This window comes from Halichoerus grypus, chromosome 9 (assembly GCF_964656455.1).
Source record: "Halichoerus grypus chromosome 9, mHalGry1.hap1.1, whole genome shotgun sequence".
NCBI classification, from domain to species: Eukaryota; Metazoa; Chordata; class Mammalia; order Carnivora; family Phocidae; genus Halichoerus; species Halichoerus grypus.
In genome coordinates, this window is record NC_135720.1 from 69,139,242 (window position 1) to 69,153,573 (window position 14,332).

The 14,332-nt window shown below is 46.0% G+C and overlaps 1 protein-coding gene across 1 annotated transcript in view; it reads left to right on the plus strand.

Annotated features, from left to right (window-relative positions):
* Positions 1–462: 462 nt before the first annotated feature.
* GABRR1 (gamma-aminobutyric acid type A receptor subunit rho1) overlaps positions 463–14,332 on the plus strand; it is a 31,162-nt gene continuing 17,292 nt past the window's right edge. Inside the window, exon 1 of the mRNA XM_036065177.2 lies at positions 463–818. Within this exon, the coding sequence (XP_035921070.1) occupies positions 697–818 (122 nt within the window). The 5' untranslated portion in view covers positions 463–696. The remainder of the gene's footprint in view (positions 819–14,332) is intronic.

The window sequence follows — 14,332 nt, forward strand, 5'->3', positions numbered from 1 at the left end:
TGGTATTTTTTAAACATGAAATGTCTGATAAATTTCATAATACAAATAATACAGCTGACAAGGAAATGTGGTTCTTTCTGTTCAAAACAAAGACAAAAAATCCTCTTCCCCACTAGCCCTCCCAATCTCAGCCATACAGACAACCTGCCCAGGTAGGAAGCCCTGAGCTTCTGTGGATTCAGCATAGAAGGGAGTGGGGGCAGGGAGCTGTGCAAATCCAGCCCTCAGCTAAAGCAAATAATAATGGCTGAAAGCTTAAAATAGATCCAGGGAGGAGCTCATTAACTTGGCATGGGAAGCAGTTCAGTACCTCTGGCATTTCTCATTTTGGAAATTGCTTTGGTCCATTTTCCTTCTATTCATTGGACCAGAAAATACAGACCTTTACTAATATATTCACCACATATGATGATGAACTAATTTAGACCAGCCGAAATAATTGTTCGACAGGAACACAGGACTTCAACCTCAGTTCAGAAAATCCCTGACATCTGACGTAGGAGGATTTATAGGTTTAGTGGAAATTGCTTTCTCCTGCTCTCCAGATTACATACTGTGGGTTGATTTTTTTTTTTTTTTTTTGCATGAGTAAACATCCTTGGAATAAGGAACAGACCAATAATGTCTTAAGAGAGAAAAAAAACATCCTTTTCCTTTTTGCTATTTCTTGAGAGAACCATTCGCATTTGGAAACCCATGTTGGCTGTCCAGAATATGAAAGTTGGCGTCTTCCTTTTGTGGTGGGGATGGGTTTGGGCCACTGAAAGCAGAGTGCACTGGCGAGGAAGAGAAGTACAAGAGATGTCTAAGAAAGGCAGGTGAGTGGACTTCTGGGGATAGAGCTTAAGGTATTGCTCCGGAGGCATTTCCAGCATATCATGTTTTATGTGTATGCCTTTCCCCACCTTTTCTCTTTGTTCTCCTGCTCCCTCTCTTTTAGGAAGTTAGAATTACGTTGTTGTTTTTTAATGATGCTAGATCAGATACAGTGCTATCATTGTATATTCCTAAATCTCTTATGAATTGTCCTAGGCGAAAGATAGACTCTGGAAAAAAATAATATATGCACCTTGTTTTAAAAAATTAAGGGCAATTATTGGATGTCCGCATCCTAGATTGGGACAAATCTGCAAATTCTCAAATAGCCAATGGGGTCTCTGATTAGTGAGAATGATTTTGTTAGTTCTAATTATTTCTGCTAGATTTGTGGGTCCCTTACAATGTCTTTGAAAAGAAAACGAGGCAGCTTTCTTCAAGCTGTATGGCTGGACGGATCATTAGATTGTCCCCTACTAGTAAGTGGGGAGGGTGCAGGGACGGACCTGCCTGCAGGCCAGCTGCTCGCCCGTTGCCCACGGTGCGTGCCACCCTGGCCATGACAGCGTCCGAGGTGGCAGCTGGGGCACAGGCGGACGGCCCCTCGGCACCTGGACTCACTCAGGCGGCTCTGAGCGCAGCACGGGTCATTAACTGATGGCCGTCACAGCCGCACACCTGCTTGCCCCATGTTCATCAGTGAAACAGGGGAAACCTGAACCATCTCTCTCTCTCTTTACTGATGAGGAAAGGGAGACAGTAAGGGCATTCTTGACTCTCAGTTCTTTATCAGCGTTAGGTCCAAATTAAGCTTCAGGTCTCGTTATCTCTGGATGTAAATATGAACAGATGTCAGAAATATCCATTAGTGCGAACGGAAATGCAGCTTTCTGCAGATCGGGGCTAGTGACGGGGCTGGGGGTCTGACTCTTCAGTGTCCCCCTCCTGGGTTTTGAGGGCCCTCCACACATGGGCTCCCAGACAGCCCAGTGACGGCTCACAGCACTCGTTCTAGGATGTTTTAACAACATCACAAAACCAGGAGCTGAAATATCTGGGGATCGTGGGAAGTCCTGGGCACGGAGAGAGACTGCTGTGTATAAACCACACGCCCTGGTTCTGTCAGAGTCAGAAGTTGCTTGGGTGAACAGGGGAATTTGTGGAGCAGTACCGCCATAGAGATTATCTGAACCAAATGTGCTCATGAGGATTAAAAGCAACCACAGCGACAAACCCTATTGGTTGTCATCAAAAACTTCTCAGCATCTCTCCTAACCTGGAGTTGGAGTGGCGACCTATTGGTGAATACCAATGATGAAGAGCAGTCCCAGAGAATAAAATAGATTTTCTTTAAAAACATCATTTGGGGCACCTGGGTGGGGCAGTCGGTTAAGCATCTGACTCTTGGTTTTGGCTCAGGTCGTGATCTCAGGGTCATGGGATCAGCCAAGGGGGATCGATCTCCATGTTGGGCTCCACACTCAGAGAGGAGTCTGCTTAAAGATTCTCTCCCTCTCCCTCTGCCCCTCCTCCCAGCTCTCTCTCTCTGAAATAAATAAATAAGTAAATCTTAAAAAAATTAAATTAAAAAATTACTTAAAAGTACTTTCATTTTTTTTATTATGAAAGTCATATATGACTATTATTTAACATTTTTAAAAATGGGAAAAATGTTTTAAAAACATTAAAAACATCCCCAAACCCAGAAATTTATGGGTGTTAACATTGTTAACATTGTTGTGTATTCTTCCACTCCTTTTTTTTCTAAGCACATACTGAGTATTAACTAGTTTGGGATTATTCTATACATATAGTTACATTTGTAGCTTTAATTTATTTAATATGATTTTGTCTGCATGTTTACTTATTTATAGTCTACATAATTATCATTTGAATGACTGCATTATAATGCATAATAATGCATAATTTACCACCATTTAAGCAGTTTCCTCTGTATTATGGACATTTAGTTGCTTCCTTTGTTATTATAAATATTGCACATGAATATCTTTGTGCATGAGAATAGTTGTCTACATACAGGATTTTCTTTTTTTAAATAAGCTCTACGCCCAACGTGGGGCTTGAACTCACAACCCTGTCAAGAGTCACATGCTCTACTAATGGAGCCAGCCAGGCACCCCTACATACTGATTTCTTAATTAGGATAGACTCCTGGAAGTGTATTGGGTCAAATGGCACAAGAACTTTAAAGCTCCATATATATTTTTGCCAAATGGCTTTCCAGAATGGTGGGCCCAACTTATACATCCACCAGCCAGGTTATGTTTTATTTTTATGTAGCCTACATTTTTAAAGGGCTCACTTAATTTCATCCAGATCCTCAACTCATAAACTGCGGGTAGTTTGTATCCAGGCTTCTCTTCATAGTTTCTACTAATGAAATGCCAAGCAAGGTGAACACATGCACACGACAGGGTGAGGCAAGTGAGGTACCTACGGTGCAGAATTTAAGGAGGCACTTGCCTCCTTAGGTTTTGTTCCCCACTTGCCTCACTCTAGTCTCCACCCCGGCAAATAACTCAAGTGTTGTTTCCCAAGATCTCCACAGGAGGCACATCCAGGTGGGATTCTCCTCACAAATCATACTACTGGTAAATATCAGCATGCCAGGGCATTGGGCAATGTTTCTAGAATGGACCAGTAGTTATTGTCTCTCCCTCCTCCCTGGAAGAATGGAGGCATAACCTGTTTACACCACAGGCCCGGGAACAAAGCCCAGCTCCTGCTCTGGGAGGGCAAACTGACCTACCAGAAGCCCCAGTACTGTTCTCATACTTGCTTTGGCATGCTAGAGAATTCCAGTTTATTCTGAAGGTAAAGTGGGTCTGAATAGCTTCAGCTGATTTCTATTTTGGAGGGAATCACACTGGTGGCAGTAGGGTAGAAGGATGGGACGGTGCTAGAGGGGAGACAGAGAAAGTCATCCAGATCTATGCCTTATCCCAGGTGAGAGACGGTGAAAGCCTGAGGTAGGATATTAGTGGAAAGAATAGGGCTGGGGGAGATGGATCTAAGAGCTTTAAGAAGCTAGAATTGTTAGAATTCGATCGGGTGGAAGCCTAGCAGGTATTTGGATTGGGTGACCTCGTAGAAGGTGGTGCTAGGGAAGGCAGAGCAGGATGAGGAGCAGATTTGGGGGGAAAGAGGCATTCATTATGAACACGTGGACCGGGATGTGCTTTCACAAGATGCTAAGAGATAGCTGTCCAGTCAGAGGCTTATAGGTCTGCAGCTCAGGAGGGAAATCGGGCTTGGAGATGTAGATTTAATCGGAGTCCTCATAAGTGGTGGTGGATGAGGTGGCCCAAAGACGGCCTGTCACATGAAAGAAGAATAGGATCAAGGACAGAACCTTAGGGAAGAGCAACATTTAAGGAGAGGATGGAGGAAGAAGCCTTCCTCGGTGAAGGACGCTGGAAAAGAAGGACCAGAGAAATAGGTGTATGACTGGAATAGAGAGGTGTCAAAGATGCCAAGAGAGTCATTTATTCGAAAGTTGTCAAATGCTTGTTAGAGGGCCGGCACCACACCGGCAATGGGTACTTCATCAATGACTAAATCAAATACAGGTTTTGCCCTCAAGAGGCTTAAACTAGAGAGGCATTCCAGCAAAGTGTCAAGGGTTTCCAGAGGGAGGGAGTGAATAATAGGGTCAGATCACACAAAGATACAGCGGCTAAGAGCCACTGAGGACCTCAGAGAAGAGAAGAGTGACAGTGGGTTGAAGAGCGGGGAGAAGAGGGGGTGAGTATAGGTAACTCGTAGGAGAAACTCAGCTGTGAATGGAAAGGCAGTGACTGGTGAGGGTGAGAGAGAGAGCCGGGCAAGAGCTCTCAGGTCAGCAGAGACCCAGAGGGTTCACAGGCTAAAGGGGGAAGGTGGGAGAAAGGCGATGATGATGATGATGATGATGCGTGAGACACTTGCTGTCAAATCCCTGTCCTGACAAAGCACAAGCCATTGGATTATGGACTGGGTCTCTGGCTGCCCTAAGTATCTTGGAAGTTGATTTTCTCCTAAGTGAGTAAGTCGCGTTCTCTCCTCATCTTGTCCCTTCATTCTCCAGATGGTTTGCTTGAACTTTTGACCCTCTTCTTTGGGCTGCTGGGTCTTGTCCAGTTATGACCTGCCACTCAACCTGACGGTTTCCCGAGGCCTGTACTTACGCTGCTCCCCATGCTCATGACACCCTTCCCTTTCCTCTTTCTCCTGCTCATTTCTTTTGCTGCTCCAGTGCTTACCAGAGACAACACCTTCTCTGAGGAGCCTTCATTGGCCCCCCTCCACCCCTGTCTCTCAGTCTCAACTGGGCAACTTCTGAGCTTCCACAGCCCCAATCCATCCCATCTCAGAGGACCAATCTCTCAGCATTAGCGCTCACTCCTCATCTGCCACAGCTTCTAGACTATGAGCTCCTTGAGGGCTGTATTAGTCTGCTCGGGCTGCCATAACAAATCACCACAGACTGGGTGGCTTAAGCAACAGACAGTGATTCTCTCACAGGTCTGGAGGCTAGAAGTCCATGATCAAGGTGCTGGCAAATTTGGTTTCTGGTGAAGTCTCTCTTCCTGACTTGTAGACAGCCCCCTTCTTGCTGTGTCCTCACATGGCCTTTCCTAGGTGCTTGCCGAGAGGGATGGAGGAGGCATCTCTGGTGTCTCTTCCTCTTCTTGTAAGGACACCAGTCCTATTGGATCAGAGACCCATTTTTATGATCTCATTTAGCCTTAATTACCTCCTTAACAACCGATCACCAAAAACAGTCACACTGGGAGTTAGGACTTTAACATATGAGTCAGGGGGGCAGAGTCCAGTCCATAACAAGGGCTCAACTTGTACCTTTGTCCTTGTCACCCCAAGTTCAAGTACAATATCTGATACATGATAGATACTCAAGAAATGTTAAGCATAAATAAATGAGTGAGTCCTAACTCTTGCTATTCCTGTACTTCATTCATCCAACAAATATGACTTCACTACATGATGTTCCAGGTGCTGCACCCAGGGCTTGGGAGACAATGGTAATCCCTTGAGATACTGACAGTTTAGTGGGGGTGACAGACATTAATCAAATAATTTTTACAGAATGTCAGAATTTCAAGGACCTTAGAAATCCCTTCATTTAAAGATGAGAAGAAATGGGCCCCAAAATATACAATACTTATGCCAAGGTCATGCAACCTCCCCTCAGAATTCCACACCTCTCATTTATTTATGTCCAGGACCCACCCCTCACCATCACAAAGGGAAAACAGGACATTTTATTGATGCGTGTAAGATTCAGGTTGAACCACATGAAAATGTTTTCCTAGGTCAAAACCAGTTGAATGTCAGCCATTTTATGTGGTTCAAACATTTTCTTGCTTAATCCTTATAGCAGTCTTATAAAGTTAGTATCATTTCCCCATTTTACAGAAAACTGAGGCACAGAAAGATCAAGTAACCTGCCCAAGGTTTACGGCTAGTTTGGGGCCACCCTGGGAATCACACTGAAGTCTGACTGGTGCCAAATGTGAGGCCCTCCCCATACCATAAGCTGCCTCCTTGAGAAAACCCAACTTCAAATAAGTGATTGTGACTTGTGATTACTGTGACATCAGGTCTCCCTGTGGGTTTTTACTACCCACTCTTCTGGGCCTGGTCCTGTTTCATTTCCAGGTGAGAGGGCAGGAGATGGGAGAAGGTAGAGAAGTTCATTCAGTAACTTCACTTACCAAAATATGTTGCAGGCTATCTCCTTGACAAACATACTCTTTGTTTGCTTGTTTTTTTGGTTTTGGTTTTTTAACAGCTGGTATATTTAGTTAGTGATGGGAGCTCAAAAGACATTTACCGAGAGTCTAAAGTTTCAAAGGCACATAGGTATATAGTGAATAGAATATGATCAGTAAACAAAGGTTGCTCATAAAGGGGGTAGCATTGGAATTAGAGACAGATTTCTACATGTGAGAAAATAGTGTATAGAAAATAGTTAAAGAGCTATAATAAATGGGAAAAATACAAAGTGAGAATTCTGATAAAAAGAATAGGTAGGAAAAAAATCAGAGCTTTAAATTAAAAGAAAGTAATCCAGTGTCTTCAAATGGGAAGGCAAAGGGAATTTATGTTGGGACATATGTACAAGATAAAAGACATGATCTAGGCTGAGATTTTACCTGAGAAGTAAGGGGACAAACATGCTCTTGCTGTGCCCATTTGCCTCCACCAAGGGTGATAGCATCCTAGGTCTTTGTGCTACGGACCTGCCAGGTTGGTGGGAACAGGGGTCAGTCACGGTGGCAAGAAGAAAGCTTGATCAGATGAGCCTGAGATAGGACTTGGAGATAAGATCAGAAGCCACATTGAAGTTGGACTCGTCCCACCCACACCACACACAACCCCTGCTGTCTTTTCATCCCAGGCAGCTCAGGTCTCCCACAGGTGCACTGGCCTCTGGTGTCAAGGAGTGTTCACACCCTGTGTTAGTCAGGTTCTCTACAGAGAAACAGAACCACTAGTATGCATGTAATATGTATCTATCTATCTGTAAATGCGGTATTACATAGATACATTGTGTGACACAGATGTAGTGTAATATACATGTATGGAGAGAGAGGAGGGAAGAAGATTTATTATACAGCAACAGGAGTTGAGGCTGTGACTCAAGTCTGAAGGCAGTCTGGTGGCAGAATTCCCTCTTCCTCAGAGGATCTCAGCCTTTTCTCTTAAGGCCTTCAATTGATTGGATGAGACCCACCCACACCATGAAGAGCAATCTGCTTTGCTTAAAGTCTACTGATGTAAATTTTTTTTTTTTTTTTTAAGATTTTATTTATTTATTTGACAGAGAGAGACACAGCGAGAGAGGGGACACAAGCAGGGGCAGAGGGAGAGGGAGAACTGGACTCCCCACTGAGCAAGGAGCCTGATGTGGGACTCGATCCCGAGACCCTGGGATCATGACCTGAGCCGAAGGCAGACGCTTAATGACTGAGCCACCCAGGCACCCTACTGATGTAAATGTTAATCACATCTTTAAAAATACCTCACTTCAGGGCACATGGGTGGCTCAGTGGGTTAAGCATCCGACTCTTGATTTTGGCTCGGGTCATGATCTCAGTGTCGTGAGATTGAGCCCACACTGGGCTCCACGTTGGGCATGGAACCTGCTTAAGATTCTTCCTCTCTCGGGGCACCTGGGTGGCTCAGTCGGTTAAGCGGCTGCCTTCGGCTCAGGTCATGATCCCAGGGTCCTGGGATCAAGCCCCACATCGGGCTCCCATCTCTGTGGGAAGCCTGCTTCTCCCTCTCCCACTCCCCCTGCTTGTGTTCCCTCTCTCACTGTCTCTCTCTCTGTCAAATAAATAAATAAAATCTTTAAAAAAAAAAAAAGATTCTTCCTCTCTCTCTCCCTGCGACCCTCCCCCTGCTGCTCCCTCTCTCAATAAAAGCAAAAACAAACGAACAAACAAAACAAAAAAAAACCCTTGCAGCAACATCTTGTTTAAACAGGCTGGTGTTTAACCAAAAAGTGGGTACCATGGCCTAGTGAAGTTGACACATAAAATTACCCATTACATACCCATTACATACAAACCAAACCCAGCATTGTGGTTTGAAAAGCAGATTATTGGTTACTTATTCAAAAATCCAACTTAGTAAGAAATCAAAAGAAATGAACTATTTACACCCAAGGGAAAATAGAGAATACTTATTCACTATGTGGAAAAATGCACAACCTCTATAGCAATTCAATAAATATAACATAAATACAATATAAATAACATTATGGTAACATCCTTACTAGATAAATAAAAATTAAATGCACACATGCACATACACTCACTCACACACACCCTGTGCTGGTGGGTCTGGAGGAAACCAAAACCACATTTGTGGGGCTCTGCCAGTGGACTGAGCCTTCCCACACCGCCACCCACCCATAGGGCCAGAGCTATAAGGTACTTCTAGTACCTTAGGGGTGATGCCTTCTGGAATCCGCCTGAAAGGTCTCCAAGCTCCCCCACAGCCCAGCCCCTTATTTCACAGCAGAGTAATCAGAAACAGACAGAAAGCAGAAATGTGTTGGGGCACCTGGGTGGCTCAGACTGTTAAGCGACTGCCTTCGGCTCAGATCATGATCCCAGAGTCCTGGGATCAAGCCCCGCATCGGGCTCCCTGCTCATCAGGGAGCCTGCTTTGCTGTCTCCCTCTGCCTGCTGCTCCCCATCCTTATGCTCTCTCTCTGTCAAATAAATAAACAAAATCTTAAAAAAAAAAAAAAAAGATTTAAAAAAAAAATAAAAGAAAGCAGAAACGTGTTGTGTTCTCTCATCAGCCAGGAAAGCTGGGGCTTGAGACAGTATGCCGGCTTCCTCACGGGCTGGTGTCCTTCCTGCTCTACCAGGTCATTGCCTCAAAGAGCAATGTGTACAAAGTATGACAGCGGCCTGACTCAGGGTGCGCACTGGAGAGGAGCCCCGTGCTCAGTCTTAGGTGAGCAGCAGAGCAAGCTCAGCTGGTCTGGCCTACGTCTCCCTCCTCCTGACCTCCCTCCCGTTGCCACACGGGCCTGCTCGCCGCTCCTGCCGCACCCTGAGCGGCCCCACCTCCTGGCCCCTGGCCCTGCCGGCCTCTGCCGGGAGCACTCTTTCCTAGCCTCAGCAGGTGGTTCCCTCATCTTCTCAGGCCTCTGCCTGATTGTCACTTCCAGGGAAGTGTTCCCCGGCCACCCATGTGAAACAGCCAGCTAAGCACCCACTCCCAAACCCTTACTCGGCTTGCCATCATCGCCCTAAATGTACGTTCCCATAAGGTAAGATGGAGCCCTGGATGTGTGTCCATGAGAATTTCCTTTGACGTTCTGGCTTCGGCAGGAACAGTGATAGGCAACCCCAAGAATCCACCACTGAAGCTCTAAGCTCGATGGGATGGTGGCGGGAAGACTGGCTCCAGACAGTAAGGAGGCCTGGCTTTGTGATCTGGAGTTGCCACATACTCCGTGACTTGTGACAAGTCACTGGACATCCTCAAGTCTGTTTCTTCCATAGAGTGGAGTCAGTTAGCTCTGTCACCTCAGGGTTATTTTAAGGACTGTGTGAGCCAAAGTACGGGAAAGTGCTTTGACTACCATAAAGCTCAATAAACCCCTAAACATCCTGGGCCTCGCCTATGCCATCTTGTGATGGGCATGGCTAAGCAACCCCGTGCACACCCTCATCCCACCAGGCACTCCTTAGGGCTCATCTCTGCTTGGGGGACAGTGACACCATGCACACCATCCGGGGACACTCCCCGGATCTGCCAACTAGAGGCCCGCCCCAGGGAAAGGCGATCAGTGTAGGCTGTCTTGCTCTGTCTGAGCTCTCACTGGTTTCATGCTATCGACATGATGAGACACAGTAAGTTCCTAAGGTGTCTTTGTAATCAAAGTTCTAGCGCATGGCCAGGAACCATCCTGGAGCTTAATTCAGCAGCTTTCATGATACCATTTTTTCTTCTTTGTCAATCTCAAGAAAGCATTTTCTCGTCTCCAGTTCTCTGGCCTCTCTCTTATTTTCCAGATTTTCTCTGCTTCAGAATCCTTAAGTTTCCTGAGCTGTGATTCATCTGGATCTGTAGGCTTGAGTTCCATTTAACCAAAAATTAGAACAGTGGTTTTCAACATTGGCCAAGAAGGTTTGAAAGCTCTTGATGGCTGGGTCCCACCCCCGGTGTGGGGTGTGGCTTGGGAGGTTTTAAGCATCTCGGGTGACCCCAAAGTGCAGTCGGGCTGAGAAACCCTGAGTTAGGTGATCTCATGCCAACATTTTCACTATGCTGAGCAGCAACTCATTCACTGCCCCCTTCCCAATGCAGAGGCCAGTCTCTTTGACAGAGATTGGATTCTGCTAGCAGGGTCTCAGCCTTATCTTAATCGTTGGCTAACATTGCCCCTCTCCTCCCAGCAGCATATTTCCGTCTGCACACTCTCCCGGCTCAGAATACAACTTTAAGGAAAGCTGCTTGTCTTTAGCAGCTTCCTTGAGTATCACCTCATTTAAGCCTTGACCTCCTTTTCACATTTCTCACAGGACCATTCGACTCTCTGGAATGTACCTTTGGGTTTGTGCTTCTCCTTCCATATTTTGTACGTATTTTTGTGAAATCTGAGTTCTGCACACGGTGAGGAGCTGGGGCTACAGAAGTATATGAGATAGAGTCCCTCCCTGATAGAGTTCACAGTGAAGTGCATGAAGTGGTCAGAAAGCCCTCCGCCACATGGGCTGGGGCACGTGGAGAGGAGAGAAGTGCTGACTTTGGTGGGAAGGGGGGAAACCTAGGAATTCTAGGAGGAGGTGATATTTGATCTGGGAGTGCAAGGCATTGCCTAGGTAAGAAGTATGAAGAATGTGGCAAAGATTTCCAGACAAATGGGATAGCAGGAGCAAAAGCATAGAGGTGTAATGGGCAACTGCAACAAGTGGGGGACCAAGTGGGAGCTGAAGCTGGGAAGGAACCTTTATGTATACGTGACTATTACAAATGCCATGAAAACAAGATTGTTTTCATTAATTGGTTGAAAAAATTCCTTTGTTATCAAAATTAAGTTCTCTATCTTCTCAGAGATAACAAAATCAGCAAAGTGAAGTAGAACTTATCAGGTGCTCTGTTATCAGCTAAAAGAGGGAGACTTCCAGCAGACCCCTTGCTCATCACAGGTTCCCATCCCTGCTCTATCCAACCTCTGAGAGAGTTCTGAGATGTGCTTCCGGAAAACATCACCCACCTACAAGCTGACCAAGAACTATAACAAGAAAACATCAAGATGTACCATAGGTCAGAACTTTTTATTCTGTCCAAGAGGCTAGGATGGACGTGGGTGGTTCAAAAAATGTACACCCTCTGTTCAGTCCAAAAAGGTGTCTCAAATGTCATCCTATATCATCGTAACTTGGGACATGTCTATATTTTCTTCATAACTTCTCAGGGGCTCATTCAATAAATAAGTGGCCATCAGTTTTGTGTAGGGTCCATGCTAGCTTCTATGTGAGGGGAAAGATCTGCTTGGGCCTTCTACATCTAACCCAAATTCCAAGCAATGGGAGCCAAATCTTCCAACGAGACACCATGGCCAACCTTGCTTCCAATCATGGAGCCAGAGCGTCTGGATTTGACTCCTGAATCCATCATATTTACAAGTTATTCAGACCCCCTTTGTCTTAGTTTCCTTACGTATAAAATGGGGATAATGATAAAGCCTACCACATAGGGTTGTTATGAGGACTAAGCCAAGTTAGTATACGTAATATAAGTTAGCATAGTACCTGGCAGATAGTAACGACTCAAGCAGTGTTTGTTATTCCTATCATTTGCTGTGTGTCATACTTCATTTCAAGATTAACAATCAGGGGCACCTGGCTGGCTCAGTCGGTAGAGCATGCAACCCTTGATCTGGGGGGTTGTGAGTTCGAGCCCCACATTGAGTAGGGCCTACTTAAAAAAATTAATAATCATACTCCTGGCTGGTAAAAAGATGCCAATGCCATGTAAAATATATCACGATATACTGTAACTTGAGTTTAAAAGCAAGTTACAGTGTCTCCTCTCTCTCTCTCGGAGGATAAGGGTATATGCAGATGGCAGAGATTATTTCTGAGTGGTTTTTATTTTCTCCTTTATGTTTAAATCTATTTTACAAATTTAACATGGGCATATAAGCAAAAAAAAAAAGTTATTTAAAAATATTAAACAACATCAGTGAGAAAGACTTTAAGGATCCTATTTACCAGTCTTTTCTAGGCTAGAATCTAAGCTTCACGATGGGAGAGGCAATGGCATTTCAGAGCCCATATCTGTTTCAGGCTGGCCCAAAGCGAAAGCAAGAACTGGGTCAAGCTCAATTCCCATCCCAAGCCCTTCTTTCGATTCCTCCTGCTTCCCTTTTCAGATGCCGATCAAGGGGGCTGATCGCTTCCTTCATTCCACTAACATGTGTTGAGAGCCCACAGGGGCCCAGCACTGTACAAGGTGCTGAAGATAAAGAAGACTCTGCCCTTGGTGGCCGGTGATCTCACCCTACCCGTGCTGACCATCAGTTGCCATGGCCTGTCGCCCAAAGACAGCGCTCCCTGCAATCTTAGCTCTTCCCCACTCCTGCCGAGCTCCTGCTTCTGCCCCACTTTGCTACAGATGACATAATCCCTACGCAACAGTCCTGATGTGTGTGCATCAGTCGAGTTCTGGCAGAAAACAGCATTGCCCTCAAAAGGGCTTACCCAATAATTGAATGAAGGGACCACTCGTAGAGCTGTGGGCACGGTTCAGGAAACGAAGCAGGCATGCCAATGTCCCCAAGGACAAGGACCAGCAGGAAGCCATGACTACCCACAGTCCTGGAGGGGAAATAGTATTATTAGAGCCTATTGGAGATACAGTGATTATCTGTAATCACAGAGCAACACAATTGCTAGTTCCTGGCACTGAAGCAGTGAGAGAATGAGGAGTCAATGCCCTGCTCTGCCATCTCCTGCCAGTGCCCATCCGGCTGAACCCACAAGCCGGAGAGCAAGGCTGCCCGAGCGCTACGGGGCACCCGGCGGTGTGGTACTCTCTGTAGGAACAGTTTCATGGTCGATCCGAGTTAAACATGGCATCAGTTTCTGGTCCGGGTGAACTAATGGTGCAGATATTTTAAGGCAGACCTCCTCAGACCAGTTGTTCTAAGTAATTAATTCTCCAAATCCCTGCTCCTGTGGGTACTGGGAAAACGCTCATCAAAAGGCTAAATCAGCGCACTGAAGCTTCGTAGTTTTGTTTTTTTCTTTCACGTTTTATTCTGACTATATTGGAAGGAGATCTGAAGGGTGAGGGGTGCTTTGTTGATTTGAGTACCCAGGCTGTCTCTAGCGCGCCTTTGTTTTTAAAGTTCATCGTAGACAGACGACGACCAGAAGTACACAAAGATGCCAACGGGTAAGACAGGCATGGCCATAAACACACGAGCACCATTCTAAAGATGTCTCTTCCCCACACCTCCACTGTGGTGACTTTCAGCAGCAACACCCCCTACCCCCCACCCCCCACCCCCCCGCCCAGCCAAGGGGCACGAGGCAGAAGGTGGGAGACCAGAGGAAGGGAGAACTGGAAAGGAAAAGATGGTGGGGCTCCCAGCTCCAGCTGGGTGGGAGAGGATGTGGGAGGTGGCGGGGACCGGTTTTCCTCCTCTCCAGGTTCCCGGCGTCTTCCTCCCTTACATCCATAAGCAGCGTAGCTGGGTCCTGGCTCACAGTTCCGATTCTTCCCCTGGACTGCTTCCTTTGCAGTCACTTCCTTACCTCAGAAGGAAACGTCCTTGTCGGCTCAGTAATGACAGTGGCTCCTTCCATTTGTGAACCCTTTAGAGTCTGAAGAGTACTTCCACACACATTATCTCATTTACTCCTCACACCCCTTGTCAGCTCGCAGAGCTTTACCTTCTAGTGGTTGAGGAAACCGAGTCTCAGGGAACACGTTGCCTAAACGCACTGAGTAGGCA